This window comes from Anabrus simplex, chromosome 4 (assembly GCF_040414725.1).
Source record: "Anabrus simplex isolate iqAnaSimp1 chromosome 4, ASM4041472v1, whole genome shotgun sequence".
Lineage (NCBI taxonomy): Eukaryota > Metazoa > Arthropoda > Insecta > Orthoptera > Tettigoniidae > Anabrus > Anabrus simplex.
This window is the reverse complement of record NC_090268.1, coordinates 229133735-229152541: the sequence shown is the minus strand read 5'-3', so window position 1 is coordinate 229152541 and position 18807 is coordinate 229133735. Positions and strand designations below refer to the sequence as shown.

Genomic DNA, 18807 nt, shown 5'->3' with positions numbered 1-18807 from the left:
CAACTTGCTTGGTCTTTAAGTCATCATTGTGAATAACCTCCTAACATTGTTCCTTCTCACTTGTACCAACAGTCATTCCCACTAATTTCATTCCAATTTATTTATTCTTTCTTATACGTTATATTGTAATAATATTATCTCCTTCTTTTTCAGGTGTTACCATGATTGTGTTCATGGCTGGTGTGTTGGTGCACCTGTATATGCATGTAAATGTGAAATTGGCTGGACTGGTGATGACTGCAGCATCAACTGTGGCTGTAATAATCATTCCACTTGTACCAAAGGTGTTGGGATCTGTGATGAGTGCCGCAATTGGACCATGGGAGAACACTGTGAGGAGTGCAGGTCAGTTTCTTGATATACCGTTCCCATTTTTTTTAAGGAGAACTAGTATGTTAAAATATATTTTGTTGGTGGTGGTGGTGGTGATGATACGATGACGATAGACTCAAACCCATTCTTTTCAACTGTGCCCTTGGAAAATGTTTCTATCAGTGGAGAAACAGACTACCCAATAATGATATTAAACTGGTCACTGCCGTGTTCAGGTTGAAACACTGTAAGAAGTAGCTGAAGCTGTAGGTCTCCAAATTTTTTGTTGGAAAAAGCTGAATTAATGATGTCTGACCGCCATAATACCACAGCATTTCTTAATACCAAATATGGAAAAATTAATGTTGCATTCATTTAAAGGATCTTGGAGAGGTAATTTTCTGTAATGCTTCAGAGAAAGATGTCCTGAAATATCAGCCAAATGCACTGAAACAGCTTTCCACCTCTGTAAGACCTTTCATCAGACCGGTAGTATGGCGTAAAGCCCTTTATGCCACCGAGTGCTTGGCCCTCACTAACTACGGTGGGATAGTGAAGTTCCAAATAAAAAAGGGGAAATTCCTAAGAAAAATCCTCGTGTCTATTTCAAAGGCGAATATTGCCTGAGGCCAAATGCAGAACTGTACTCTAAGTTTGAAAAACTCTCGTTTTCTATGAGGAAGCACCATCTCATATTTTACCGTCATATTTCCCTCTCTCATATCTAAAAAAACTACATTGCAGTATATACCAAGTTAAAATTAGTTAGTTATAGGGACACTGAAGTTATAATTACCTTGTTTTGCATTTTAATTGCAAGTAAAATAATTTTATCATACTCTTAAATTTGGGTGTATAAATGGTCAACAGGTCAAGCAAGTTTCATAGAACTAGTCCTGCTATGTAAAATAAGATATTTAATGAAAAGTCTTACTAATGCTGTTGTTGTCGGCTGTAACTCAATCCGAGTATATATAACTTCTTCCTGCATACATTGGCCAGTTCAACTCAGTTTATGGATGTGTTTATGATGACTAAACAGCCCAATCCTGTCATAAAACATACGCCCACACAAATCACACCAATGGATGGAGGAGGGCGGGGTTGTAATTGACGGAGTTTTCTTGCTTGTCGCTTGGCCTCTTGATGTCTGCGGCGTTCTCTTTCAAACAAGTTGACAGCGGTGGATGTAGTGTTCCACCACAGAGAGAGGTCCACAGCACATTCTTCCCACGTCTGTATATCTATACCAGTTGTCTTCATGATGTGTTTCAGCTGGTCCTTAAAACACTTAAGAGGGGCTCCATGAGGTTTACTGTCGGAGCAAAGTTCACCATAAAGAATTTGGTGGGGAAGCCTGGTATCACCCATGCGGTGAACACGGCCTAACCATCTCAGTTGATGAGCGATGATTGTTGCCTCAATGATATTTAGCTGTGCTTTGTTGAGAACTGCCGTGTTGGTCACATAGTCCTTCCACTTAATATTCAAGATTAATCTCATTTTCTGTTGGTGGAAGCGCTGAAGGTTTTTGATTTCATGGCGATAGTGTGTCCAAGTTTCACAGCTATACAGCAGTGTGGAAATGACAACAGCTTTGTACACCATGAGTTTGGTATGCAGTTTTAGGTCGTTATTTATGAAGAGACTGTGCACTCTGCGCATTAACTGCCCGAATGCTACACGAGCAGCATCAACGTCTTGTTCACAGGTACAATAACTGAAATTAAGAGGGTTCCTCCTATTCAATACAAAAACATTTATTAATGTGAATGAATCACATATCGTTCACATGAGGTACTAGTTTCGGCACTAAACTAGTGCTATCATCAGCCAACAAGTCAAATCGGGCAAACACAATATAATTTTAAAAACAACTTTAAAACACATTATAACACATGCACAGATGAATATGAAATAAAATATGGTACATGATGATATTGCATTTCAGTCTAAAATCCATTAAAATGATGATGACCCCGTTGTTGTATGTCCATGGCACTATCAAAAAACTATCAAAAAACATCGCTCCGCACCACATTCCGTCCGGACCCAACAAAAAACGAACAAAATTTGGTTGAAAAACGAACTTTGTTTTTTATATAAGAAAAAATCGTTTTTAAACAATAAACTTTACGAGACTCACCTTGAAGCAGCCAATCTGCTTCCTGGCATTCAGTGGAATTTATTTTTAAATCAGATTAATAATAAACTGTTTGACGTACTCTCACAAAAACGGCTTACGTTAGAGAAGAAATTAGCTGCATTAAAAATGAACAGAACCGCATCAAAAACTCAGCCCAAAGAGACCTGTTTGGAAAGAAACTTAATCGAGAATTTCCATCCTCCTGTAGTCAATCTTTCGAACGTAATTTTAACCACGGAAGAAACCATCTTAGCGAAAGGCCCAAAGCATAATTGGCCCAATATAAAGAAAATAAACACAACCACTAAGGGCCGGTTGCATAAAAATCGCTAATTGTAGTTCAGTTTTGATCGAAGATCGGAAATGAACTTCGTTCTTTTCTCTGTGTGAGTTGTATAACACTAATCTGAGATCACTGAACCAAGTTCACTTTTGATCTAAGGTCGACGAAACAGAGTTGACAACATCGCTAAACAAGAGAGATAATTGCGATTGTATCGAATCGAGTTGTATCGAACATGCGATTTAGATAGAAATGATCAACAATTCTCGACGCCATTCGACATTCATTTGTCTGCGATACGTAAACAAAGCCGCAAAATGGAGAAGAAAGTTGAGTAACAAGAAGACGCGTACTGCAAATTTTAAGAAAGAGGAAAAAGGTATGTCCTTCTTACTTCACCCTCCTCAGCAGGCATCTGGTTGCATTCGCTCTACAAACGTGGCCTGGCTGCCTACACTCAGCAATATTCCACCGCCTTGCTTAAGAAGGTCTGAAGCTCTTCTAAAATTGTGGAAGAAGATCAACCAGGACTCCAACCTCCCCGTTCATCAAGATATTAATCAATTTGCCCCTCCACGACTTAAGTCTAGATCTCCATCCTGGCGTGCTGCACTTACACTGGAAGAATCTGGGTTCTCCATCACGAACGCCTGGTTACATCAATGGCAACAGTCTTCTGTTCCCAATCAACATCTTGTGACCCTACCTCATGTTCAACCTCCCGGATTCCATCTACCCAGACGTCAATGGAGGACTATAAACAGGATTAGAGTCAATCAAGGAAGATGCGGCTATACTCTTTATAAATGGGGCTGGCAGAAGTCTCCTGGGTGTGATTGTGGAGCTACCTCACAGACCATCTACCATGTAATTGTCGAGTGTCCACAGAGAGCATTTCAAGATCCTTTGGAGGACATTCATAACGCAACTGAGGAGGCCTTAAAATGGATCAATGGACTTGATTTGGAACTATAGGCTTCTGTTTGTATACATTGTGTACTTATTTGCATACTTATTTATATAATCTTTCTGTGTACATCATACGATAAATAAATAAGCAGGCATCTTGATGAATTGAGGTATAAGAGCTGCAATCTCTCTAGTGACTTTGTGTATAGTCCTACTTGCAGTTCCTTTATTTACATTGAATACATCTCCAGTTACTATTTGGAAGCTTCCAGTTGGGTAAAATCTTAGTGTGAGAAGGATCATGAACATTTTATTTAGTGCATGATTTCGTTTAGTTTGTGTCCTTAATTGTAGATGTAATCTTTGTTCTAGTTCTTCAACTACACGTTTTCCTAATCGAAACCGTATTTTAAATTGTCGATCATTTAGTTCTAACAAGGGATTCCTTCTATGTTGAAACCCGCGAGGAGCTCTTTGGAGTTCAAACTCTCCATTCTCGGATGAAACGTCAGAGTAATCTGAAATCTGAAAATAGCATAACCTATAGGCCCTAAGCATAAAACAGTGGAGAACAAACAACTTGTTAACAGTAGGATTGTTGTTCAAATAATTACAATTAGCATTACTTACCATTTTACTTTAATCTACAGTAGGCCTATTTATTATTTTTCTTTGTTATTATGTTATAGACACTAAACAGATTTATTTCTTACAAAAATAATAATTACACTGGCCGGCAAAAAAAGTGGATCACTTTGAAAATGTTGATTTTCTGTTCGCTAAAACAAATTTTTAAGGACATATTTCATTTTGTGATGTTCCTCTTTATAAATAAATGTTTTCAGCACTCTCTGGTAAGTGTGTGGTGCATATGGTCCGAATTGATCGACTATTAGAGATAATTTTCCACGCCATTAGCTTTTATGACGATCCCTTTTAATTTTTATGGTTTTATGACGGTCCCTTTTAACGTGGTTCCTCGCCCCCTAATCAAGCGTTAAAGTTACTGTAAACATTTGCAGTGATAAGATGTTCTTTGTAAAAACTCTGGGGAGTTCCAAGTCAGTTTTTGTTCTATCCTTGATGAGTCAAGATGCCTCTAAGTAGAGAAAATGTTGCACGCGTAATCGCCTTGGTTGAAGACGGTCGCAGCCTTCGGTATGCGGCCCATGCTGTAGGAGCATCTTATGGAAGTGTACAATGGGCCGTGCAACGTTATCGTGAACGTGGAACATGCGAAAGGAGACCGGGATCTGGACGTCGACGAATTACGAACGCCAGGGATGAATGATTTCTTGTCCTCCAAGTCTTGAGAGACCGAAGAACAACAGCGGTTCAGGCGAGAAATCGTCTAGAGGCTACAAGAAATGTCCATGTGAGTGAGAGAACCGTAAGACGAAGGCTCCAGGAGGCTAACCTTACTTCAAGAAGGCCCGCTACAGGGCCACTATTAACGGGGCAGCATCGGAGAAGACGACTCGAGTTCGCGATGCAGCATCGAAACTGGACCATTCAGGACTGGAGCATGGTGCTTTTTACAGATGAGAGCCGCTTCTGTCTGAGATCTTCAGATGGGCGAGAAAGAGTGTGGAGGAGGCCTGGAGAGCTATTCTCACCCGTAACTCTCTCCCAAAGGACACCATTTGGGGGAGGCTCTGTGATGGTGTGGGGTGGCATAAACTTTGAATCCCGTTCCGAGCTTGTGATTCTTGATGGCGGTTCTCTCACTGCTCACCGCTATGTGGAAGAAGTTATGCAGGATCATGTTGTCCCATTTGCACAATTTACGGGCGACAATTTCATTTTAATGCACGACAATGCTTGCCCGCATGTCACCCGTGTCGTCACCCGTTACCTAGAAGAAGTTGGAATTCAAACACTAGACTGGCCAGCAAGGAGTCCTGACCTAAATCCCATAGAGCACGTATGGGATATGATTGGGAGAAGACTTCGGTCTCAGAATATCGAGACTCTGGCTGAACTGAGGGCACGATTGGTGACAGAATGGAACAGTATTCCTCAGGAAACAATTAGGAATCACAACGCCTCCAGGAGGTCATCACTGGCGGAAACACCAGATTTTAATGTCTCTAGTGGTTTGCTAAAACATTTTCTGACAGTGTAAATTAGTGAAAGTGTTAAAATTGGAGTTAACTTAAATACAGTGAAAGACATACAAATGAGTAAAAATTACAGGAATTACAAATTACAGAAACAATAAAATGTCATAATAAAGTGAATGTCAGATAAATTTTGAAAGTGAATTTAGTGTTAAACGTGAAGGTAACATAATGTTTGATTAGTATTATCAGTATTATTTATTTAGGACACTGGACTAACACTATATCCATTGAAACAATTTTTTTCAAAGTGATCCACTTTTTTTGCCGGCCAGTGTATATTCCTTCTGCTGAACTTAGTTCAACCAGGTTAATCTGAGAAAATTCACCAGTCAGATTTGATCTTCCATCAAGAAGACATGATCTTGGATTAATGTTTATACAACCAAAATTCTAAGTTCAGCTTGACTGGAGATCAGTTTCAGGTGGTTGAACTTAGATTAAATTTTATGCAACCGGACATTACAAATCAAGTCCTCAGCAACATTGGAGACACTATTTAGAAGTGAAGAGAAATGTTCCTTACAATGCTGTAAAATTTCTCCATTATCAGTTAAAAGGATTGAGTTGTCAGCAGTTTTCAATGACCCCGATGAAGATCGAATTGGACCATATATCTCCTTTATGCCAGCATAGAAGTTTTGCAGGTCACGGGCATCAGATGGTCTGTGCAGTTCTTCAGCTTTTTGTTGCCACCAGTTATTCTTAATTTCCCTAATTTGTGCCTGACATTTCCCTTTTAGTTCCAAGAAATTTGATTTCTTCACATTGGAAGATAGATCTTTAAGATAGGATAGGTGGGCTTCCCATTTGTCATTGATCAGACATTTAATATCTTCATTATTTTCTTCAAAGCAGTCCTGTCTTTTTTCCTCACAAAACCAGTTGTTTCCTCAGCTGACTCATTGATGACCTTCTGAAGCTTGGCCCATTTCTGTAATCTGTAGCAATGGATTCAATTTGAAGTTTAGAAGTATCTAATTTCTTATTAAGGGTTGTAAATTTCATGTTGTTGGTCCGTATTGAACTGAGAATAACTAAAATATTGTGAATATATTTTGTATTGAATAGGTGGAAACCTTTACTGTGTTGTTACTCATATGTTATCTAATTTCTTTCTGGGCGGGTTGTGGATGGATCTTTTTGGTTTGCGACAGATTGAGATTCTCAACCGGTAACAAAGGAGCTTTTGATCTGTCTAGCAGTCGTCTACGTTTCTTGCGGTCTTTGTTACAAGGACATCTTTTTTATCACATTGCCTGGTGATGATATAATCAAGGATGTGCCAGTGCTTTGAGCGAGGATGCATCCAAGTGGTCTTGTAGCGATTAGGCAGGCGGAACTGAGTATTAGTAAGGAAGAGTTCATGTTCAGCACATAAACCAAGGAGCAGCAGACCATTGGCATTACAGTTGCCAAATGCATGTTTTCCCATCACATTACGCCATAATTGGTGATCTTTATCAACTCTGGTGTTGAAATCGCCAAGTAGTAAGAGTTTTCCTCTTGGAGGTACTTTGGTGATGGTAGTGCTCAGTAGATTGTAGTATTGGTCTTTAGCTTCTACATCAGCATCCAAGGTGGGAGCATATGTAGAGATGAGTATTATAGATTTGGCTCCAGAGAGTGGGATTCGGAGAGTCATAATTCTTTCACTGACTGCGGTTGGAGCTAGCTGATAACCATTCACCAATGTGGTCATCACAGCGAATCCCATACCATGAACGCGGTGTTCTCCCTCATCTTTTCCCTTCCAGAAGATTGTGTAGCCTGAGCTGAAGTCTATAAGTTTACCTTCGCTGGACAGTCTGGTTTCACTTAACCCTTTTGCTCTCAGGTTGTTTTCACCAGTCAAGCCCAAAACACTCAGACCATTTTTCATGATTATGCATGTTAAAATGTAAAAAATTTCCATATAAAGAAATCCCCAGATACAAAATTGAAAAAAAATCACAATAGTACACTATTCAATATAGTTTTAGGAAAAAAATCCCAAAATTGTTCATGGCATATTTTACTACAAAAAATTTGAAAATTAGAAAATATATTACAAAAAATAAAAATCTGTTTTCAAATACAAAAAAAGTAATCTGTTTTTTAGTGATATTGTTGTTCAGTCATTTTGAAAATAAGAGCATTTAATTCTGTATAACATGATATAATTTTGTTTTTTGTATTCTTATTTAGTCATGAGTTATAGCATCTGACGTAAAGAACTGTACATGTACCTTCCGTAGTCAGCATTTGTGTTTTGGGAAACATTCTCCTATCATCACTACCTATAAAATCTGAATCTCTCTTTTTCCTCTTTACCTACAGCTTTTCCCACACCTGTGGGGTCGCGGGTGTGAACTGTGTCGCACATGTGGATTTGGCTATGTTTTATGGCCGGATGTCCTTGCTGACGTCAACCCTATATGGAGGATGTAATCACTATCGTGTGTTTCCGTGGTGGTTTGAAGTGTGATGTGTTGCCTGAATATGAAGAGGAATGTATTAGGACAAACACAAACACTCAATCACCAGGTCAGAAGAATTAATCAAAGGCGATTAAAATCCCTGACATGACCGCAAATCAAACCCGGGCCCTCTGAACGGAAGGTCTCAGGCTGACCATTCAGCCAATGAGTCGGACTAAAATCCGAATCACTATCGGCTATAAAGTCACTGTCATCGTCTGAAGCATCTAAATAATCCAAAACATCAGAATTATTTAGCCTAGAACTTGGCCCAGCCATTAAAAAAAATTGGGCCTACTTCTGGCATGAAAATCTAATAAAATGAAATGTTAAACTAAACTGCACTTGAGAACACTGATATATTGAATATAAACAAAACATAATAAACAATAAACTACTATTAAGATGGAAACAATAAAACGACGGAAAACGTGTATTTTGAAGTTTAAAGGAGACTGTACTCGCAAGCAGCACACTTCAACTAGCCATGCGGTAAACATACGCGGTTTGATAGCTTCATTTGTTCCAAACAGATGAGCTTAGTGTCTATATCTCTCGAGAAAAGTGTAAACTAAATCCAAACGCTACTATTGCTGTCTCTCCTGAGATCTGGGAGTCCATTAAGGTACTAATACAGCCATCCGAACACAGAGCTGATAGATCGGCACGCTGAGTGTGGTAAGCAATACCACTCAAGCCGATAGATCGGCTCACTGAGTGTATAAGAGTTAAGGCAGCAAAATCAATGTTCATTCGTCCAAGCTCATGGGTGACAAACACTGTTCTTCTCTCAGGTCTGTTATTGTCTTTCAAATCAAGTAGGGTTCAAACATTCCAGGTTCCTATAATCAAAGTTTTGGTAATCTTCGTTTTTCGACCGCATAAGGGGTGACCCGCTGGGTGCGGCCTTCCAGCTGGCTGACAGTCTAGTCCACATTTTCTAGGGCCTTCCCCATTCAGGGTGGGCAGCGGTGATCCTAAATTGGTCTGGCCAAACACAGATGCAGGACCGAATTCCTAAGTAGTCACGGAGTCTCAGAAAGACGACCATCACACATCTGCTGCCAATGTGCAGGTCCGAACTAGAGGCTTCCAGTTTCACCCGAAAACCTGCCTCCACCATCCTTAAACCCATCGCCGTTGGACTTGAGTTGAAGGGAATGTCAGCAGGAAAAAGTGCCACAAGCGGGATTTTGTTTAAGGTGGATCGCAGCTTGAAAGGAAGTGACCCACACACTATGGTCTCGGAACTATACCTTGCACCACAAATGAAATGCGACATGCAGTTTCTAGTACTACGACTGCAACGGACTGCCGTAGGCTCGAAATATCTTTGAGTTGCGCCTTCACAGTCAGTCTGTCTGGCATGACCTCATCTGCCTCCACGTCCGATGAAAACCACAAAAAGGAGATTCCTCCGTACATTTTGCCGTTGGGCCAAAGACACAGATGATGGGTTCCAGTGTCATTTTCTACACTGAGGGGACCATCGCCCTACCCAAAAGGGCTCATCTGCCCGATGCTGTTGGCCCCTATGGGGGGGCGAGTTATTTACCGTCGCTCGACACTCGATGTTAGCTGTTTTTACTGCTGGTTGCCAAGCCAGCTAACCCTCCTCCTTTCCCATTCCGGACTTGGGACCGGACAATGGCGCAGTTAATAATACTGTACAGTTATATATAAATCGAAATGTTAGTCTATTTGTCTTTCTTTCACATAAAAGCTACCTACTGTACTTGACTGAGCAAGCTTGAATTTGACAAGTTTAGAAGTGAATACACAGCCTGAATGGTTTTTCCTGTTAGAGGTTCCAAGTACACTTAGAATTTAATTTCCTAGAAAAATGTTTGTATGTGTTTCTTCCAAAAGTTTTCGAAGAAAAAAATACCTTTTCTGCATCCTGGCACATGCTTTGTCCTATGTAAACCAAATTAATGGGTAACCCGCTAGCCTTACAAATAAAAGGAGCGTATGCAGTAAAACCTCATTAAGATGTTTCTACAGGGGACAAGGAAATAGAACATGTTAAATGGGAAAATTTGCTATTGAATACATAATAAATCCAACAGGGATATGGTTTCTTTACAACATGAGTACATTTTATGCCATGTATGTGTGGGTACAGTGAAAGCTAGATCTACCATTTCTAAAGATGAGAGGAAAGTATCAAAAGGTGTGAAAAACACAAAAGAACAAATACGAAAGCTTTTCAACTGGGGCTTGTATAGAATAATAGAGTATTAAAAGATGTGAAAAACACCAGACAACTATTATGAAAACATTGCATTCTCAGAGTATCAGTGTATTAGTGCAGATTACCCTCCTTCTAAAACAAATGTTAATTGAAGCCTTATTTTGGACCAATGGGTTACTAAACATTATTTTCTGTTCACACTCTTAGACAGACCATGAATTATTCAGAGGTTGCACGTGGCCATGAGCAAGAAAATTACTTTGGTCGCCATTTTGAATACAGCATAACTTCGACCGACTGGAGTTGAAACTCAAAGTTAATAACCCTAAAAAATGGATATGTTACTATATGTGTTTTTGATAAGTAGTGTTACTGTAGGATGAATTGAAGAAATCACTTGCACTCTTACTATGGCAGATTCAGATCTCACATGCTGATAGGGAGGTGTGCGAGACAGTTGAAATACCCTTCATACTTCTGCGATGACAAAGGCAAAGAGTGAAGAAAGGTGTCCACTATTGCAAGGTTGGTTGATCCGTTTGTTTGTTTGGTTATTTTATTCATTCATTACAATATCACACACAATTTACAATTACAAGGACCGTACTTCCTTGAATTTGTTTGTGTGTTGTCATGGGATACATGTTGCTTCCACCAGCTACGCTTGTACTGGCAAGCTTGCTGGAGCACTGGCATTGTCCCATGAGAAAGCAGACGTGAGCTACTATTGGTTGAAATTCATGTCAAACTGGAAATAATTCCATGTATGCAAAGGCTTGGGTAAAAGCTGGTAAGCTGTGAGCTTGCATCCGGGAGAGAGTGGGTTCGAATCCCACTGTTGGCAGCCCTGAAGATGGTTTTTCATGGTTTCCCATTTTCACACCAGGCAAATGCTGGGGCTGTACCTTAATTAAAGCCACAGCCACGTCTCTCCAACTCCTAGATCTTTCCTAACCAATTAACGCCATAAGACATATCTGTGTTTGTGTGACGTAAAGCCACCAGCAAAAAAAGAAAAGAATAAAAGCTTTAAAGAAATTAAGTTATGGTTCATTCATTCTAACATTTATTTAAATGTAGATTTTTCTATTAAAATTGAAGATATAATATAATGGCGTATGACCTCCGGAGAGGCCTGGTGCAGGTCTTTTTCTAGTAGACGGACTATTAGGTGACCTGCATGTCTGTGAAGATGAGGGCCCAACCTAGGATGATTTCTAATGTTGAATACGCCACACACACCCAGCCCCCGAGCTGTTGGAATTAACCAATTAAGGTTAAAATCCCCGACCTGGCCGGGAATCGAACCTGGGACCCTCTGGATCAAAGTCCAGCACGCTAACCATTTAGCCATGGAGCCGGACAAAAATTGATGAATCTGCCATATTAGAAAGTCATCAGTCAGAGTAAACCTACACAGTACTGGCCATGAAACAGAGGCATATATAGTATCTGGCTTGTAGACATCACTGTGAGCTGATTTCTAGATCAACGCATAACACATAAACAACAGATATTATAGAAAATTGTTTCTTGAAAGTAAAGGAGCCGCTATCTTTCTGATAAACCCATTAATGACATACCTCATCGCTAAGTGGAGTAGAAGTACAGTGGGATGTAGTAGCTTAGTCGGTAGAGGCGCTGTATATGGGTGGTAGGGTATAAATGGCAGTGGTTCAAATCCACCCATTGCTCGCTACCCCCTTTTTAAAAATCGCAAACTGAAACAACCTGCAAGCACAGTCACTTTTTTAAATACACTAACAATATTAACAGGGAACAGTTATTGTAATTCCCTTAGTTTGTTTAATTTCTCTGTATAGCAGTACGTATGGTAGTATTGGGTCCATTAATAGCTTAGGTAAGCTTAGAAAGAAGGGACATTATTTATTTTTGTTATTACGTACTTGCACTTAATTAGACACATTACTTTATGGTTTAATGCACAAAACATGTTCATTTCTGGTTACATTAAGCATAACATAAATAGCATTGTTTATGATCCCTATTATAATTGAATACAATAGACAGATAACGAGGATTGCTGTATTATAGTAGAAGTATGTGAATTTTGGCAAATAGATATTGGCTTGAAAATAAAGATACATGTAACTATTTGAAAGTTTGTGCAAGAGAACCCTTAATCCCTTAAGAAAGCCTGGAGATGTAACAAAGTATCTCACCAAGATAAACAGACTTGGAGGTATGTTGGTAATAATTTGTTTATTTAAGATATAGGCTGGCTATTTATACTGAGCCAAGTGATTATTTTCTTTTAGATTACTGGAGACAGATGAAGACATTTTAACCTAAGAAAATCTTATTTTGGAGTGTATTTTATTTCAGGTGGGTATTTTATTATCAATGGAGTAATCTTCTCATATTCATTCTTCTTTCTGTTCCCTATGTTTGTCATTGCAATTGTATTGTATTTATACTTGTTTGCATATATTTACAAAATAGTTTTTAATTACAGTTGCTGACGAATTTTGGAATCGTTCTGTGTTCCTGCCCTAAAATAACTGTATGCACTAGAAATATTGATTGACTTTGGATCTTGAAACTTACAAGGGTGTTTAGGTGAAATAAAGTAGTAAAGTGGCACTGGAGTTGGAGGAGATCAGGGGGAGTTACGCTGCTAAGCTGATTGGAAGGTGATGCACACTGTTGAGTGGGAGCAATAGTTGACTCAGTTCAGGTAGAGTCATTCAACTTATATATGTTGTAAAATTGTTATTTCCTTTAATTCCAGGTGGAACATAGGGTCTCGACAAAATTTCTCCAGCTTGTTCTATCTGCCGCCTATGCTTTCACCTCCCGCCATGTCTTGTTAACTCCAGCAATCTCCCTGTTTATGGTTCTCTTCCAGGTACTGTAATCATCGGTCTGCCTTGCCTGCGACTACCTGGTGGATTCCGGCTCAATGCCTGGCTTGTGATACTTTCTTGTGGTCTTCTCAAGGTGTGCCCAATTCATCTCCATTTTCTTCGCATTATCTGTTCCTGTATATGCCTTTGACTTGTGGCCTCCCAAAAGTCTTTGTTTGAGATGGTCTTTTGCCACCATATTCTCATAATGTACCTCAAACAACAATTTATAAAAGTCTGTAACCTTGTGGTAAAATGTCGTTGGTCACTTTCCAGGTCTCACTTCCATACAGTAACACAAATTTAACATTTGAGTAGAATATCCGTAGCTTCGTTTTTATACGGATGTGAGGGGATCTCCATAATGGTCGTAACTGTGCAAAAGCTCTTTTGGCTTTATTTATGCGACTCACCACATCTCTAAAAGCACCTCCATCCTGGCTTACCGTGCTTCCTAAGTAGCAAAATTCCTCTACCCTTTCTATATCCATTCCATCTAGAGTCAAGCTAGAATTGTTACGATGCTTTATGTGCATTTCTGTAGTCTTTTTGTTATTAATCTTTAAGCCTACTTCTTTAGCTTCTATTTTTAAGTCATTCAGTTTGATTTCCATGTCCCAAAAACATTGTGCAAGAAGACAGTGATCATCTGCATAATCCATTTCTTCCAATCAGTTATTTAATCACCGAGCTTGATAGCTGTCGCTTAAGTGCGGCCAGTATCCAGTATTCGGGAGATAGTAGGTTCGAACCCCACTGTTGGCAGCCCTGAAAACGGTTTTCCGTGGTTTCCCATTTTCACACCAGGCAAATGCTGGGGCTGTACCTTAATTAAGGCCACGGCCGCTTCCTTCCCACTCCTAACCCTTCCCTGTCCTATCGTCGCCATAAGCCCTATCTGTGTCGGTGCGACGTAAAGCAACTAGCAAAAAGAAGTTATTTAATCCCCACTGAATGCCATGCTTTCTATTCATTGCCTCTCTCCACATACAATCCAGTGTCATGATAAGCAAGCTTGGTGACAGTAGATATCCTTGTCTTACTCCAGATTTTACAGCAAATGGTTCAGACAGCTTCCCTTTATGTTCTATTTGATGTTGTAAAATAATTACATATAATTGACTGTAGATTCATGATTGTGTGTACATCATGCAGATATCGCTAGTTTCAAGATTCTTCTTCTTCAGTTCCTGTTTCTTTCCCTCCTCAGTCAGTCTGCTATGACTGTGATGAAGAATATGGGGGACAGTACACGTCCATTTTTGTCTGTCTCTTCACCATTCCTGCCTCCTGTATGTATTTCTCCCACTCTTCTATGTACTACATCCACCTCTTTTGAGGCCTTTCTTTTGGTCTCTTTCCTGGTGGTTTCTCTGTAAATACTTTCTTTGGAACTCTATCTTCTCCCATTCACATCATGTGTCCACACCATTTCAGCTTGCTTGTTGCCAAGGAATCGGACATCTGTCAGGTCTCTTTGAAGTCACTCTAGTGATATAATTGTGTTTTATTGCCTTTCTTCTTATTACCTTCAGGGTAATTCCTCTGTATTGCATTCATTCTTTTTTTCTTTCTTTTTTTCTTTTTTCTGGATCTACAGTTCATGACCATAACCACGGCATTTCTTTCAATCACTTGGTGCCAATAAACATGTAGTCCTGAAGATTGTTTTTGTCCTGAAATCTCATTCGTTTTCAGCATGTAATTAATTAGTTTGGTACCAAATTTGCAGCCATTTTCTCCTTAATATATCCCTCTATGGTGTGATCTGGTCAGGACTTTGTGGAGGTCATGGTATTCTGCTTTCTGTTTTTAGTGATTGACTAATTAAGCTGAGTTATGTAGTCTCAAAATGTCTTAAACTAATCCTAGTGATTGCAGTCAAATGTATTGTCAGCTGGGTGGTCAAACAAACATAGTGCATATAATTTTGCCTGTAAGTTTTTCAAAATTTGTATACTTTATTTTAAGGACTGCGTCTTTTAAATAAAGAGAGAAAACATCGAGCAGCACTTCAAACGGAGAAGAATGTATTTAGGAAAAATGACACAGAAGGCCTGGTTTTGGCAACCACAACAAAGATGTAAATGAGGAAGACCAAAGTTAACCTGAAAGAAGAGAGTTCAGTTAGAAATGGAAAAGAGAACTTTTAAAATGAAATTTGAATGACCAGGAATTATGGATGCTTAGATACGAGAAATTCCCAGGGGGTGTAGAGCATTTCACATTACGAAATGAAACAATTGAGTATTGCTTGAAAACATCTACATAATTCACTGACTGAAAATATAGGTAAGGAATGTGGTGCCTTCTGAAAATGTGATTCTGGGAAAGAAAACATGGCTCTGTGATATTGTTATGGGTTCAAGTTGACATTCATGTGTGAAAAAATGTGAACTTTGTGGAAAGCAAATACTGGCCATTGCTTGCTAATCTGCATCTCAAAATTTTTTCTTGGCTGTTTAGTGTATGAATTGAAGAATTGATTAATACAAAATACATCTGAAAACCTCACTTTAAATTAAGATGTACTGGTACTTAATATAGAAATATGGGAATTTAAATACATTTTATGATAAACCCACTGACAGTTAAGGTCATGTAAGGATATATAGGAGGAACAAGAGAAAGGAATACAAAGTAGGACAAGCATAATAGCAGAGTGTGTGAAGAGGAAACAACAGAAAGAGGAGACAAGGACAAACAAGAAAACACACAAGAAAAAATACAATCTCCACATCTTCATACACTGCCATCTACAAATATATAGATTCTCCCCTTATCGGTTCCAGTTCTTGTACATCTGACCCTTCTCAGTTCCCTGACAAATTCATTTCTGTTTCCCAGTTTCATCAGGAGGGTGGGCATCAATACTCATTGAGAGGCCATCTTGACAAATCTTCATTCTTCATGTGGGAAGTGTAGGACGGAAGAAAGCTGGATAAGTACAGGAAAAGACATATATGCCAAGTATTCAGGTTTTCCGTAAAATGCACGGATTTTGGGTGTGTTTTATGGTTGTTGCAGATGAAGGATTTTATTGTACGGATTTTTAATATCCATGCTTGTTTTCGCTTTCTGCAGTCAAATCGGATTTGTTTGACTTTCGGTAGTAGCCGGTAATATGAGGTGCATTTTTGAAATTCAACCGGTAAATGTATGATATCGATTATTACTGTGCTTTTGTCACCTGTTAGATCTCAACTGCTACTTCATTCACTGAGATGTTCCAAAACAAGTAGCAGGCTGTGAATTTATATATAACAACTTTAGTATCTGAGCCGTGCTTCGTAGCAGCTGTGAAAGGCTTTGTTTATGCGTGGATGTGAGTAACATTGGCGGTAGTTCTGAAACTCGAGGAAATGTGATGAATTTGTAAGCGATTTAGTATTTTTAGTGGTGTTCGTAATGAGTTCAACTAAGAAACGATGTTATCAGTCTTTTAGGGAGGCAAATTCTGCTTAATTTCCTTGTTTTATACGATCATAGAAAGTGTTCCCAGTGTTAAATGTAAACAGATGACCACTCATCAAGATGTATAACTTTGTGTAAGTACAGTATTCAATTTCAGGGGTGATTATAACATACATATTTGACTTGTATTATTATTGTTTATAATCTCCCCCCTTGCCATCTTTTTTCATTATGTCTCAAGACTTTGCGACGCATATGCCTGTTGTTAAACATTTTCCTCTTAGGATCATCTGGATTTCTCTTTTTGAAAGTGGGTAGATATGAAAAGGGAAGAAACATAAGCAAAGATAAGTACAGGTGGTAAAAGATTAGGAACACAGGAGAAACACACAAAGAGAAAAGGATCTCAACCAGGATTAGTTTGTGAATAGTTATAGTTAAGGGGCATAATATTGGAGTCATTGTCGTAGTTCATGAATACTTTTGAGTGGTAGGTTAAGATATGGTTCTATCGTACTCTTCTTACATTTCAAGAAATACAAGAAATGTGTAATTTGTTTGTTTGTAAACTGTCTCCCATTGGAGATAGTCACGGAGGGGGGACTCAGTTTGCTCTCAAAAATTGTTTGTAATGAATCATGTTCAATTCTTTCATTTATGTATATGACAAATGATTCAAACTAGTGAGGACAGTTGGGAAGCTACTTGACTTGAGATCTAATGCAGTTAATCACAAGTTAAGGTCAATGTCAGAGGGAAGGAAAGTAAAAAATTGAAATCTTAGTATTCAGATCTTGGATGAAGAGATGAAAATTTAAAAATACATATTTAAGAAAAGAAACTACAGTTGCTGGAATTTCATATTTTTTTCATTTCAGGTTGGGAGTGATAAATTTGGTAACATTATATTTTTAACTGTTACTGCAATTTGTTTCAGACCGGGAAGTTTCGGCAATGCTACCACGAGCCAAGGTTGCCAGAGTTGCAACTGTAATGATCATGGAAATGTGGAAAAAGATATTTGTGATCCACAGACTGGAGTTTGCTTTTGCCAGGATAACACAGAGGGTGTCACATGTGATAAATGCAAGAAGGGATACTATGGAGACCCAAGGTTTGTCTTGTTTAAGTCATAATCTCAGATTTATTGAGCCATTCACTTTTGTTAACTTTTGCACACTTTTGCCGCAGGAAGGGAGTGTTACACTCATCTCATGTTTACAAAATGTTGATGGTGAATTAAATCTGAATTGATTTATAAATGAATGAATGAATGGATCTTCTACAAATGTAAAAGAAATCTATTTCTGTTTTAGATTCTCATGTCGTCTTAATTTCTCTGAGTGTTTAGGAGTATTAGAATAATTAGTCATTTTTTTTAAAAAGGTCTCATTTTCTCTCTTGTAATATGTTTAGTTTTAATGTTTCTCTATTGTGAACAAATTTAATACAATATACATATATCTAGCTATTCTTTGATCTTAAAAAAAAATTACATACTAATGTTGAAACTTTTCTCTATTTCTCATAAGTACACCAAAGATGTGATCATTATTTACAAGTAGCAATGTCAGATAACTTCTGTGACTCATATCTGAGCTTGTTCACTTTAATTCCATACTATCTAGTTACACAATTTCTGCTGAGGATAGCTTCAAGTACTTACTGTGGTCTAGGATTATTTATGGAACTTTGATTTCATTGCCTAGTATTCTTTAATCTATCTATCTAATCTAATCTAATCTATCTTGAGAACTCATGATTAACAAAAACAGAGACTACATACCACAGATTTATGCCAGCAGCTAATTAATCTAAGTATATATTTAGGAAAAGTCTACTTAATGAGAATTCTTGTTTGTGGATGTACTTTATTGCTCAATAAAGCCCTCAAGGTGTTATTGTGAAAATAAAAATCCACAGCCTGTTTCCAGTCATTCGAGCGAGTCAGGAATGGAATGAATGAAGCCCCTATCTAATGGCGAGGATAGGAATTGTCCTGGTTGCCGAAGCCTGTCTCACTCCTCTGGGGCAGTGATTAATGACTGATAGATGAAATGAAATGATATTTAAGAGTGTTGCTGGAATGAAAGATGACAGGGA

At 38.6% G+C, this 18807-nt stretch overlaps 1 protein-coding gene across 1 annotated transcript in view; it reads left to right on the top strand.

Annotated features, from left to right (window-relative positions):
* Nucleotides 1-18807, top strand: part of Megf8 (multiple EGF like domains 8) — a 461373-nt gene that overhangs the window by 207216 nt on the left and 235350 nt on the right. Inside the window, exons 18-19 of the mRNA XM_067145403.2 lie at nucleotides 154-345; nucleotides 17642-17818. Of these exons, the coding sequence (XP_067001504.2) occupies nucleotides 154-345; nucleotides 17642-17818 (369 nt within the window). The remainder of the gene's footprint in view (nucleotides 1-153; nucleotides 346-17641; nucleotides 17819-18807) is intronic.